Here is a 13,977-nt window from a genome sequence, read left to right on the forward strand (position 1 = left end):
CGTCGTGTCTGTCGTCTCTGGTTACACCCACAGCTCGGCCGTTGCTACTGAAGTTACCATTAGCAACTGGGCAGCGCCCGGCGGATCACCTACCGACGCCCTGGGTTCTGTACAAATACAGTAGGTGGATAACTTTTCATTTTGCTACGCTTTATTTTCAAATGCAGCTTTTACGACCGTCCCAGGTAGTAGCTTTAGAAATAAAGTCTGGAAAACAGTTGCGTATGTTGCTTTTATTGGGAGCTAAGCTAAGAAATCGCTTTTCTGCTGTGTAGCCTCCGGCTAATGTTAGCCGATGAACATGCTAGTTAATATAATCGAAACCTTACTGTATAGCGAAAGGCTGAATGTTTAAGAGCTAAAGCTAATTGATAAATTCTCCCCGATATTTAAGTGAAATGTAGCAGGTCCCGTTAGGTTGAGGTATAAAACGAAGGCCAATTAATAATGTTACTATCTTCCCATCTCGGCAGTCACAGTTGCCGTGGTCATGGCATAATGCTAGCTTTGTTAGGTGACCAGCGAACACAGCCTGTCAGTTTATTTTAGAGTGTGTCTGATTTCAGCTGCTGCTGTCACACTGGTGAATTAATGTTCAGCTAAACTTTTTAATAGCAGGTGTGATATAGTAGTAATGTAAGACCCAATTAATTTTAACATATCTGGTAAGGTAGGCAGGTGCACTGACACGTTATCTGTGGTTGAACAGTCATGTTTTTGTACTGAGGACCAAGACAAACAAGCCAGCAGCTTCTATTATCCACTACCTAATTTTTACATTACCTCTTTTTCCATAATTTAAAAATTTCAAGCAGCTGATAGCTGGTCATACATAGACTATTTTTGTCAAGTAGGCTATTAGTTCCCATGTTGTGCTTCTTGTGAAAGAGTTGCTCATACTGTGGGTCAGTGCTCTTGCAAGTCCACCCAAATCCTCACATGCAGGTGCTCCCAATTCACAACACACATGTCGACTGACAGAAGTCCTATAGAATTTTTGACATGCCCACACCTCATAAAGCTTAACTATGACATCAGGAGGTTAAAAGGCAGGAGTGCTTTTGAGCTTAGCCTTCATTATAATATTATTTCATCTTTGACTGGATAACTTTAATTCAATTCGGTAAATATTACCCAAGAATGATGTCCATACATAACACAGAGTTTGTGTGTAATTTGGATGAGATCACTCATGAATCTCACTTGCTACAAAGAGATGACGTAGACCAGTGGTGGGTGTGGATCGTCTGAGGAATGGCATGTTAACTATGTGGCAGGACACAATACGTAGCTGTCAGAGACCGCTGATAAGAAAAACCAGTCCAGACCTCAACAGAAGGTTTGTCCATTATTGACACTAGAGTCACTAGAGCTAGAAATAAATTGATGCATTGTGTAAGATGAGTCTCTCACCCACAAGTTATTGATGTAATATATGTTTATTTATAATCAAAGAGAGCAGTTCAGTAAATGTTTTTTTCAGTCCTGAGTATTTAACAATTGTTATTTCATCAGCGACTCTTTCTCTAGTGACTATTTACTCTATTTAAAAAGCCACTGAGGGGCTGCTGTTGTGCTATTTGTAATGACATGTACTAAGCCCAATGTGTCCATGACCAAAGTTCATTTTTATGGAATGATAGTTCAAACTCACCATTTGCTGAGCTACAGAAGTGTTCACACAATGTATAACACAGAAAAACATGCAAAACAGAACAAAATAAACCATGCATTGCATGGTTGTATTGTCAAAGCAGCATATGCCTCTTCACTATTAAGCAGCACCTGAAGCTATGTTCCCTTGCATAACCAACATGCAACTCTGAAGGAGTGATGCCTGGAACATAAATGAGAATAAACTGAAGATGGTTCCTACACTGTAAATTTCACCTTTAGGTTATTTATTTATGAGCAGAAGTAATGGCTATGGTAATTAAAAACCCAGAAGTCTGTGACAATATTAAATCCTAAAACAATATTGTAATGTTCTTAATATTTTATTGTTTTATCATAATTAATATAATAATATTCTTAATGGTCTTCCAGTGAATTCTACTGTATAATACACTGTTATTTTCTGTCTGTAGGTTAGCTTTCCATGTTTCCAGGCAGCAGTAAAGGCCTGGAGAGACAGTAGAATGCTGGAGAGGTTGGCCATGGTTCTGACGTAAGGCACCATCATGCTGCCAGGAGTTGGTGTATTTGGCACAGGTAGCACAGCCCGAGTGCTGGTCCCTTTGTTGAAAGCTGAGGGCTTCGATGTCCACGCACTCTGGGGACGAAGTGAAGAGGAAGCGGGATGTTTGGCAAAAGAGCTTGGCATCCCGTTTCACACCAGCCGATCTGATGATGTCCTGCTACATCAAGAGGTTGATCTCGTTTGCATCTATATTCCACCTTCAATGACAAGGCAGATTGCTGTCAAAGCACTGGGTGAGATTTTGTAAACATGTATGAATTCAGACTCCCTCAATAAAGTACAATATGCCAGCCATACTTCTATTCACTTTTTTAGTTTGCTCTTTCCTTGGTTCCCAAAATATGTTTACGAACGTAGTTTTTTTTTTTCCCTTGATGTGAACTACTGCTTAACACCTTCACAAAGCAAATATAATAGCATTTCATTGTAAACTATAACAACACATGTCAGTGTAAGAGGGGAGCAGGTCTATAAACTTAATGTACTGGATATAATGGAATTCCTGAGTGTTGACCTCAGTTTCCTGTTTTAGTTGTGACTTCCTGAGTGGATTTATCCCTGTCGCCATAAGAAGGGGCAGTGAAGGCTGCCTTATCTCTATATTTAAAAACTCTGGTCTGCATCTGTGTAAACATATGGTTAGTGGAGAATGTTCACTTGTTTTTGTTTTTGTTATATATATATTAGATTTTGGAGCATTTTTGTGCCTTTGCTCAATAGCTGGCAGTAGATAGGAGACAGAAAACAGGCCCCAGACCACAGAACCAATGAAGGATGTCACTTCTTCTTTCATACCAAAGTACAGAACCTGAACTGTGATTTGTTCTTCCACAGTTGAAACACAAAACCTTCCCTAAACTTTAAAATCATGGTTGGAAGTATGTGAATTTGTACAGATCTTGGAAAGCAGATGAAGTACTATTAACATGAATATAATGGCACTGTATTCATCTATGACTAGAGGATGACTTCAGACTTTTGTTGGTACTGTAATGTGAAATAGAGCTAAACAGATGAATGTTTTTAAAATTAAAATTCTAGTACCTTGATTTGCTTTTATTTAGCTGTTTCAACATAATGATCCTTGTTTTTACCATCTATCTGCAGGTATAGGAAAAAATGTTGTGTGTGAGAAAGCTGCCACTGCAGTGGATTCATTCAAGATGGTGACTGCAGCTAGGTATTACCCACAGTTGCTCAGCATTATGGGTAATACCCTGCGTTTCCTCCCAGCTTTTGTTGCAATGCGGAAGCTGCTGGTGGAAGGATACGTCGGTGAGCTGCAGGTGTGCGATGTCCGAGTGTACGGGCCCAGCCTCCTGGATGAATCGTATGGCTGGACCTGTGAGGAGCTGATGGGAGGAGGCGGTCTGCACACTGTCGGCTCAGCCATTATCGACCTGCTGAGTTACTTGACTGGTGCTCGAGCCCATCGTGTTCATGGCTTACTGCGGACATTTGTGCAGCAAAATGGTTTGATTCGGGGAATTCGCCGTGTCACCAGCGACGATTTTTGCTTTTTTCAAATGTTAATGGGAGGCAGTGGGTCCAGCTCAGGTGGGGTGTGCTGCACTGTGACTCTAAACTTTAACATGCCAGGGTCATTTGTGCATGAGGTTATGGTAGTCGGATCTGCTGGGAGACTGGTCGCCAGGGGAACAGAGCTGTACGGCCAACGTAATGGAAGTAAAGGTGAGGAGCTCTTGCTAGGAGACAGTGGATGGGTTGGACCAGAGGTGAAGGAAATGCCCCTCCCTCACCTTCGCGGGCTGAGCTCCATGGTTAAAGCATTGAGACAGTCTTTTCAGGCTCATGAGGAGCGCAGGTCGTGGGCACGTGGACCTGTTGCCATGGCACCAACATTTGAGGATGGCTTGTATGTGCAGACAGTGGTAGAGGCGGTGAAGCGGTCCAGCTCCAGTGGAGAATGGGAGTGTGTGGAAATCATGAGTCAGGAGCCAGACCCCAACCACAACCTGTGTGAGGCTCTGCAGAGAAATAAGAACTAAACACCAACATCCAGTGCAACGACTACAGCCTCCAACGAATTAACTCAACTGCTCAGGCTTTTGACATTTTCTGCAACTACTCTGCATTTTCACCTTCTGTTATATTTTGGTTTAGAAAGTCTAACTATTGCAATTGTTTGTGATTTCCCAGTTATGAATATATGTAGTCATACACTACACATTTGTTAACAGCTCCATTATTCTCATTGTCGACAGGGAAGTGGACATGGCACAAATTCCTTTGAAGGAACTTTATGGCCAGAAAAGTTCACCTGTCATTAAAACGCCACCTCAACGTCAAATACAGGAAAAGAGGACTTCTGAGGACTTATAATAGCTTTTCGGTGTCTGCTCATACTGTAGCGCACATCCTATTGAAGCAGCTTATTACTGTATTTTTAGAAAAATGCATAATGTCATCAAAAATTCACTATTCATCTGAGAGTCCGATTAAAACTTTACTCTTGTACTTGAGTTAGAGTTAAATAAAAATTGCTGTATTTTATGTACACCTCAGTTTTTAAAGCACGGTTTTACTGATTTTGGTATCATTAGCAGCTCATAATTTATCTTGTTGAACAGCTTAGTGCCACACATTATGTCTGTTTGAAGCTAAATGTACAGGTGGACATTAATGATGGATTTTACTTCCTGTTGTATTTAACATTTGTGGTGGTGTATGCTATATTAGTATTTTGGTTTTAATTTATTCCCAAAGGCAGTCGCACCTTATTCATAAAGGGAATGTTTACATCAAACAGGAATGTGAATAAACGGAAAACATAACACATGGGAACGATTTGACTAACAAATTGGTTTCATGATAAATTCAAATAACCTTACAATAGTGGCGCTCAATCTCTATCCAACTTCCGATGAGAATAATGAAGCTGTGTTTAGGGTGGTTTTGAGTTTTTGTTGTGTGTTATGTGTAAATGTCAATGTAAAAAGGAGAAGAGTCAGAATGAGCTATGTTGAAAACCGACAATGCAAGGTCGAATGTGTAACATAGCCTTTTGAAATGCTCAACTCGCAACATGAAAACTGGTCTAGTCAGCTTTTAATTTATTATCATTTACTTCCTGTAGGCTTCAGAAAGGGAATGTAAATGGTTGACAAGGAGCAATGACAGTGAGCTCACATTCATGTTTGTTGTAATGAAATATTACGAAGATTAGATGTTTCCACTGTGGAAAAAGAAGATTCCAGCATGCATGTGCTCATATTATCATTAACATTGAGTCACCCAAAAGAAGACTAATGACGACATTAAGAAAGTGATAGAAGCTGGTTATTGAGCAGTATTAAGATGCAGCGATGAATGAAATAGTAGAAAAGGGTTTTTTACATATATTTTAATATTTTTTTTTCTTTAAAACAGTCAGTGACTCTTTAAATTAAAGACTCTATGACAGTGAACGTAGTGTTGAACCACTACCTTTCAGAAAGAAGAATTTATAGAAAAATGGGAAAATAATGATTATTCAGAATCAAATTGTTAGGTACAAATCCTGGGGGTCTTTGACAACGAAACAAGTTTAAAATAAAAACAAAGTTGTGTTTAACTAAATTTAAGTAATTTTATGATTTACAACACTTTATTTCATGCCGTTATTGCATCCAAAGCTATTTCTTTTTGGAAAACTCTGTAATCCTTCACTCTGAACAGGCTGATGTACTCACCCTTGAATCTGAATGAACTTTCCTTTGAGTAAAAGCACTGGATTTTACACGTGTGAGCCTCTCCTAGGTGCGTGCCTCTATCTCTTATCTCTGTACTCAGACACAGAGATCAGAAGCATTGAAAAGTTTACAGTTATTGTAGTCACTCACTGCAACTCAGATCTGCTGAATATCTGAAATAACATTACTACCCCTAATGCTGAGTCAGGCTTCTGCTGCTCCTCCACAGATGCGTATATTCACACTTACCTCACACTATCACAGCAGTGCTTTACAAAAACAGCTAAAGTTTACATTAGATGTCTTTATAATGTGCATCACATCATCTGCCTGCAGAATGTCCTTTGACCTGTCACTATTTGAAATACATTCCAGCAGAGTTATCACATTGTTAGCAGGTGTTTTGTTTGCACTGATAACTAATAGAATACCGCATATTTAATATGCAGTGTGATGCTTGTCCCAGCCTGATCACTGCAAAATGAGTTTAACATATGTCTGAGTAAGGAAAACTTTGTGTATTTATTTTTGTCACAGTTTGTTCATAGTTGGCATTTTCAATCTGTGAGTTTGTGTTTAAAAAAAATTAATAATTGTTTTGCGGGGGGAGGGGCTGGTGTTATATCTAAGTTGGGAAATTTTACTGTTCATCAGTTTGACAGGTATTTCCTTTAATAAATACAGCTGTCCTCATCCCCTGTTTTGCGTCATACTTTTTCTGAAGTAACTCCCTATTGATTAAAAGTCAAATATTTATTTTTAGAAAGGCTGTTAATGTACTGTTCTTTAAACGCTGTCTGTGGTTAGAGCATGGCAGTATCTGTTTATTATGTATACACTGCTGAATTAGAAAGGTTGATAATGGAGGCTGAAAGCAGACATGGTATTTCATTGTAGACACATTTCATGTTATGTTTGGTCAGCCTCATTTCATTTACAAATACACATTGATTCCTCTCATTCAGACAGCAATACAATCAAGAAAAACTTGACAGAATTTAGAGTTAATTAAGTGTTGAAATAATGAACCAGATTTAAAACATTTATCCATATGAGGTCTAGTCCTTCAGCAGTACAGACAGGACATGGATTACCAGTTTGTGAAATTACTGCAACAGATACAATGAAACAATGTTCCTCAAAGATAAGAAGGGATTCTAATGTTTTATAGTGTAGAACATAAAAAAAAAGATTCAAGGAATCTGGATGAATTTCACAAAAAGAACAATCATTCATCTATAGATGATAGAACCACATGGGCCCAGGATTACTGACTGCAAAGAACATTTGTCAAGCATTGCAATAGAAAGGTACAACTGAACTAAGATCATGACCTAGTAGAAATATTGATTCAGTATTTTAGTTGTGTGGGGAATAAATGAACAACATGTGCTCTGGACCAAAGATGAAAATGTCTTTGAACTTGTTAATTGTATATTACATCAGTTTTTTCATCTGCTCCCTGTATGTGTAATCAGTGGGATGGAGGGATAACCTATGTCAAATCACATGACACTACAGGGGAATACATCATCTAAAATAAAATTACAGGCTTTTCCTAAAGATTTTAGGACTTATGTGTAATACATAAGTGATGGTCAAAATGATTAAAACAGTTGTCATATTTAATCTTGGTTTTTTTTGTTACCATACACTTCTTTTGTAACATCTTTTGCTGAGTTAAACCACTGGTCAGACTTGGGCAGCTTTCTAACACATTACATGGGTTCATGTAGACGTTCATACAGACAGTACTTCCGTTACAGACAGACTCTACTTCCGGTAGACGGGACTCTGGAGCAAAAGAAAAGCAAACGGAGCTGAGCGATTCACTGAACGAATCTTTCTACTGAATTGACTCAGGTGGAATCAAATTGAACTTGGATTCTCAGAAGAATCGCGGTGCACATCTCCAGGACGGGTTTCAGACAACTACATCCACCGACAAGTCAAGTTATTGAGCGTTTTTTTATGTAACAAACATGGCGGTTTACGATTATCTTTGGTTCAGTTAACCCCTGTGAACAGATGAAAACGACCCGTTTATGTGACATTACCAGGGGTGTGTATTGACTTCATGACTCACTGTGTCCGCAGGGCTATCTCCAAATCTTTTCCTTCACCATGGGCCGTAAAAGAAGTGTGGTGTGGGAGTATTTTAAGCCTACGGATGTGGAGGGGAACACAACGTTGGCCGTCCAGTGCCTGCTCTGCGGGGCCGAGCTCAAAGGGAAGAAGGGGACCACCTCCACTATGCTCAGACATCTGCGTATCGTGCATCCCGACTACTTCCCCAACTCACTTGAGAAAGACACGAATGAATGGGATTTTAGTACTTTTAACAGCGAAAGACAGCAAGAAATGAACGAGGACGGTCAAGAGTTCTGCTCTGGTATGGTTACATATTGTGTCCATCAGTGGATGTTAGTATTAATGTTGAGGCACAGCTCTGTGCAAAAGCATCAGGCCACCAGGCTCTGATGACCCTACATTTGCATACTTCAGCCTCTCCATCATTAGACACATATAAATATGTACACTGCAATGAAATAGAAATTTCAGAAAAAAATGTAAATATCGCAGAAGCTGTGTATTATCATTTCGACAGAGAAAAAAAAATAAGACAGCCAAAGTTAAAGGAAGGAAGAACTTAAGGAAGCATCATGTAATATACCACAAGGTGACACAAGATTAAAAGCCATCCACCTAAGATAGTTGAAGATGTGCAAGTGGAAGTCACACTTAATACTCACTTGTGCCTATAGTAGCATTTAGTCCTGCACATACTTAACTGTTTTCTTGATGAAATTTAATAAGATGAGGAATAAACATGTATGCTTATTACAATAATCACAAACCTAAAACAGTCCAAATCCAGAAGAAAGAGATCATTATTTCTGTAATATAACTCAATAAGATGACTGGTTATTGACTGGAATGTTTATTAAACCCTATTTAGCCAATGGAGCTGAAGCATTTTATCTGTTTACCTGGCTGATTTTGTCACAAAAACAAGTGTTACTAATGAGTTAAATGTGCAGGCTGTCTGTTTTTTAAATGTCAGAGTAACTTCTCTAATGCTCTTGGTTAAACACAAACAAATATGTTCGAAGTTATTTTTATATGCTTTTGAAGTAATCATGTCTAAACTTGAATTTATTTCTTTCAGTGGAAGTTGTCCTGGAGGGTGAACCTACAATAAATGAAGCTGAGGTTGATTCTGCTATTACACGGAAACCATATAATAAGATGCCTGTTCCCCACAGTGCATCCCGTCCACGGAGCATTATTTGGAACTACTTCAAACGTTTCAAATGTTTGTCTATTGCTCAATGCCACATTTGCTTGAAGAAAATAAAGTGTCCTGATGGCGGAAGCACCAGCAACCTGCATCGACACATATCTAAATCACACCCAGAGGTGTTTTCTCAACTACTGGCCCAGAGGAAGAATCCAGCACTGTCCAACTCATCACATCCAAATAGTGACACATCTACGCCTTTACAGACTGTTGGAGCAGCAGACTGGAGAGAAATAACAGGTAAGCATTGGTAACTTAGATCAAGTCTGTCCTTTTCAAAGTCACCTTCCATCATCTACAAAATCAATCTCTCAGTCTATGCAACAAAGCTTTTTTTTATTTAAAGCCAACTGTTTAAAACTTAAGTGAAATAATTTACTATTTTTACTATTAAATTTTTATTAAGACTTGAGGAGCATAGTATTACTTGCGAAGAACCTGACTTATGGTATAAGGGGGGAATTTTGTGTTTCAGAGTTTATTTGCTGAAGCTGTCAGATATTAAAAGTCATTGTTACATGCTTTTGAAGTAATCATGTCTAAACCCTTGAATTTAGTTCTTTCAGTGGAAGGGGACCTGGAGGATGGAGGCACTGACCCTGTTCCTAGAGTGAATGAAGCTGAGATTGTTTCAGCTGTGAATGGCATTGAAGCTGCACAAGGAGCTTCAGGAGAAAACCCTCCACATGAAAAGGTCCTCCGTCGTACATCGCGTCCTCAGAGTTTGATTTGGAAATACTTCAGACGCCAAAGAGATTTGGCTGTGGCTCAATGTCACATTTGCATGAAAAAAATACGATGTCCTGAAGGGGGCACCACAAGCAACCTGCATCGCCACATATCTACAAAACACCCAGAGGTGTCTTCTGAATTAGCATCCCTGAGAGACAAGTCAGTACCCTGCAACTCATTACAGGTCCCAGTGGCTAATGGTGACACACCTTCCCCACCAGAGACTGATGAAGCAGTTGAGGAGGAAGAAACTGCAGGTAATCCTCCATTTGTGTTTATTATTCCTGCAGAATACATGTATTACAAATACAGCTCCACAAAGGCCTTATATTACACTTTGTTAGACCTCAGATGATTTGACTGGGTCCTATTTCAGAGTTTGATTATATCTGTTGCATTAGCTGGTTGAATTTGAAGTGAATTTAAGTGTTTATTTATTAACTTCAGCTTAACTTAACCTTTTCATGCATGAATTATGAAAAAAATGATCAAGATTTTTTTTTTTAGATTGATTTTATTACTCAAAATTAAGCTAAAGTTGAAATGCATTTTGAACTCTTTTTTTAAAATACGGCTTTATTAAGAAGATATTTAATATTTGAGTTTTGGCTTTTTTTAATTAAATAACTGCCTATAATGGAAACATCACAATGCAATATTTTTTTCAGACACATTTTCAAAATTTTTTATGGAATGTCCATTGTGGTGGACAGCTGTTTTTTGTTTGTTTTGGGGGGGTTTTTGTATAAAGATATGACTCCTGTCTACAAATGTGGACAGAAAACCCATAGATGGGTCTTAGGAGGATAACTTTATGAGATCACAGAGCAGTCAAAATTCTAAAACTAAGATGACACTTCTTTTCCTTGTATTGCTTAGGGTCTATAGAGAGGAAACCCATGTGGTTTGGTGAATATTGCCTTTATAACCCTTTGGAAAATGAGCTTAAACTGTGTCCACAAATGTGGACGCCATGCATGAAAAGGTTAAATTCATTTGAGCAAGTGCAGTAGACATTTTTCATACAATGCTGAAATAATTATGCTTATTTAAAATATGTTAAATAGCAAAAAAAAATCATGAAGTGTTTTGATCACAAATAGACTTTAAAATCATTTTCCAAACACAAATGGTGCTTTTTTCTGAAATGTGTTTGCCAGTTTTATTTGACTCTCTTCTGATTAAAACTTTGATTTTATTATTTATTCAGCAATCAATAGCAATTTCCCAGCTGCACAAGGAGGATCAGAAGAACAAACACCAGATGAAGAGATTCGTTTTGCCCATGTGTCATCACGGGCACGGAGTTTGATTTGGAAATATTTTCGACGCTTAGAGGGTTTCAAAGCCTCTCAGTGCCAAATTTGCTTGAGAAAAATTAAGTGTCCTGATAAAGGCACCAGCAACCTGCACAGACACGTATCTAAAAAACACCCAGAGGTGTTTTCTCAGTTACTGGCTCAGAAAAATAAGCCAGCTCTAGCCTACTCATCACAGGTCTCACATGCTAATGGTGACGTATTTCCACCTCCAGAGACCAATGGAGCAGCAGAGTGGAGAGAAACATCAGGTAAGCATTGGTAACTTAGATCAGGTCTGTCCTTTTCAAAGTCACCTTTCAGAATATACTAAATTAGTGTCTCAGTTTATGCAGCAAAGTCTTTTTTAATTTAAAGCCAACTGATTAAAATCTAACGAAGAAGAATAGGTCACCATCTTGAGTCATGCAGGTATCATACACTATTTATGGGTCTTAGGTAAAATTAAATATGAGTTTTTTTGTGCTACTGTTCAGTTTATTAAGATTTAAGGAAGATAGTATTAAGAGCAAAAAAATTCTATAAGAAAGAAATTTTTGTCAATTAAGAAATGAGCAGAATTAGTTGTTACAGTCCTGAGTAGTCGTAGTATAGCTAAAAGAAATTCACTGTAGTCAAATGATCATTTTACCCACAGACGATACCAATCAGACTGGATGCCTTTAAACAGATGAATAATACCGGCCCTCCAGATAGAGCATATCTTATTTTATTCAGACTCGTCAAGTTATAAACTTGACTCTTATGTTGCAATGTTGTCATCAATGAGTTTTCTCAGTTATTGTAAAAAAAAAAAAAAAAAGTGCATCTTGGATCATATTCAATGATCCATCTGTATCTATGGCTGTAATGAGATTATACATGCTCCCTTCTGTTTTTCTCTTTTTCCAAATGCAAAGTTTCCAGTGCATTTGACAGGGAGACGCATGTTTTCAGGACTGAGCAGGATCTAATTGAATCTCTGAGGAGAGCACAAAGGGAGGAATTACGCGCTTTGGAGCAGCAGAGGGAGATCCTACACAAGCTTCGTGCGATAAATGAAAGAGAGGCAGCTGCAGAGATGGAGAATATACAGTCACTAAGGAGAACACAGGAGGAGGAGGCCAGAGATTTGAACAGACAAAGAGAAGAGCTGCAGAGAGAAAAGGAGGAGTTACAGAAGAAGTGGGAAGAGTTTCGACAGGAAAGAGAACAGGCTCTCTTGATTACCAGTGAACATCAGGCCCCAGTATTCTGTGACTAAATGTAATAAAGTTTATATACTGCCAGTAGAAAATGTATTTACACAACTGGCTTAGCTTGTTACAATTAAGACACATGAAACTGTACACTTTTGTTACATCAGTTACTGTCAGGGCTTGAAATGGTATAATTAGGGTTCATACGGGTGCTTGAAATCCTTGAAAATGCTTCAGTTTCAATGTTGTGTTTTCAAGGTCTGAAAAGTACTTGAAATTTAAGTGCTTGAAAGTGCTTGCAATTATAACTGTGATGTGATTTGTTTATTCATTTTTAATATTAACTATGCCAGGTTAGATGGTAAGCTAAAGCTACTTACAGAGAGGTGATACATTCTGAGAGATAAAACTGTCAAAAAAGAAAATTAGTGGGTGCTCTCAGGTCGACTCTAGGTACATTTTTATCTTAATCTTTGGCCCGGTTCGAGTGTGCCTGAAGAACGCCAAGTGGCTTCCCTTTTTTCAGATAAAACTTTGTGTTCTCCTTTAATTTCTAAACTTTTTGCAATATGAAACATATTGGATGTTTAATGGTATAATACAATGTACATCATTGTGATGAAAAAAAGTGAAAAAAATTGTTATGAGTATATGTATTCCTGAAATATGTATTTTACCCCAGCAATAAGTTGCTGTGCTGGAAAAATTTTAAAATGATCCTTAGAAGTGCTCAAGAAGTGCTTGAATTTGACCTTGAAAAATGTGCACGAACCCTGTATAACATATAAATGGTATTTTGAAATGGTAACTGTATGTAAGTGAATATGCCTAAGGAAAGAATAATTATCAATAAATAGATCGACTCCAATTTTTTAATTCTGTTTGGATATTAACAGAGAAAGACAAGGCAAGATGTTAGGGAGGATTATGTAAATTAACCCCCTGAGACCCAGGATAGTACAGGTTTCTGCTTTTTATGGATGAAAAAAATGTCCTTGACATGACATGACATTTTTTGCCAGATACATTTTTAGTTATTTATATATTTGTATTTCAATGAATGTCCTTTGTAGTGAACAGTTTTATTCGTCAATTAATGTATTGTTTATTTCTTTGTTTTTAAATAAAGCTGTGGAATTCTTGTTTACACATGGTGACAAAAACCTCAGCTGGATGTTAGGTTAAATTAGGTCTAATTTAGCTTAAATAGTTATAAATAATGCTACTGATGTATTTTTTCAGATGTAAATACCAAATTAAATGAACTTACTGACTGGAACATAATCTCATTTGTTTGAGGGCAGTATCTTTTTGTTTGTTTGTTTGTTTGTTTTTAAAAAGCTACTGTACCGCAAAGTGAATTAAAACCATTTTAATATTGTTATTATCTTAGATTGTGTCAAGATAAATAGTTCACCATTAGAGAACAGTACCACGCCTGTGTACTGTAGAATTTTTTTCCCTGAGTATGGTCTTTCAGGCAGAGTATTAATTCAATTAAAGCCTCGAAAACAAACATTAATTTAAGGGTTGCATGGTAGACTAAAATTCTGAT

General features: G+C 37.8%; 2 protein-coding genes across 6 annotated transcripts; both read left to right on the forward strand.

The window, feature by feature from the left end:
- On the forward strand, window positions 1–6,585 carry gfod2 (glucose-fructose oxidoreductase domain containing 2). 2 transcript variants are annotated; one of them, XM_030125423.1, is made up of 3 exons: window positions 1–120; window positions 2,088–2,433; window positions 3,308–6,585. In XM_030125423.1, exons 2-3 carry the CDS (start codon window positions 2,181–2,183, stop codon window positions 4,207–4,209), a joined length of 1,155 nt encoding a protein of 384 aa, XP_029981283.1. In that variant the 5' UTR covers window positions 1–120; window positions 2,088–2,180; the 3' UTR covers window positions 4,210–6,585. The 2 variants fall into 2 exon arrangements, with proteins under 2 accessions (XP_029981283.1, XP_029981289.1); XM_030125429.1 differs by having other exon boundaries at window positions 14–124.
- A 1,079-nt stretch (window positions 6,586–7,664) lies between these two features.
- Window positions 7,665–13,696, forward strand: LOC115412741 (uncharacterized). 4 transcript variants are annotated; one of them, XM_030125393.1, is made up of 6 exons: window positions 7,665–7,865; window positions 7,990–8,284; window positions 9,062–9,433; window positions 9,751–10,182; window positions 11,136–11,495; window positions 12,144–13,696. In XM_030125393.1, exons 2-6 carry the CDS (start codon window positions 8,017–8,019, stop codon window positions 12,485–12,487), a joined length of 1,776 nt encoding a protein of 591 aa, XP_029981253.1. In that variant the 5' UTR covers window positions 7,665–7,865; window positions 7,990–8,016; the 3' UTR covers window positions 12,488–13,696. The 4 variants fall into 4 exon arrangements, with proteins under 4 accessions (XP_029981253.1, XP_029981246.1, XP_029981262.1 ...); XM_030125386.1 differs by having other exon boundaries at window positions 7,665–7,845; XM_030125402.1 differs by having other exon boundaries at window positions 7,665–7,840.
- Window positions 13,697–13,977: the final 281 nt, after the last annotated feature.

Source organism: Sphaeramia orbicularis, chromosome 3 (genome assembly GCF_902148855.1).
Source record: "Sphaeramia orbicularis chromosome 3, fSphaOr1.1, whole genome shotgun sequence".
Classification (NCBI taxonomy): Eukaryota; Metazoa; Chordata; class Actinopteri; order Kurtiformes; family Apogonidae; genus Sphaeramia; species Sphaeramia orbicularis.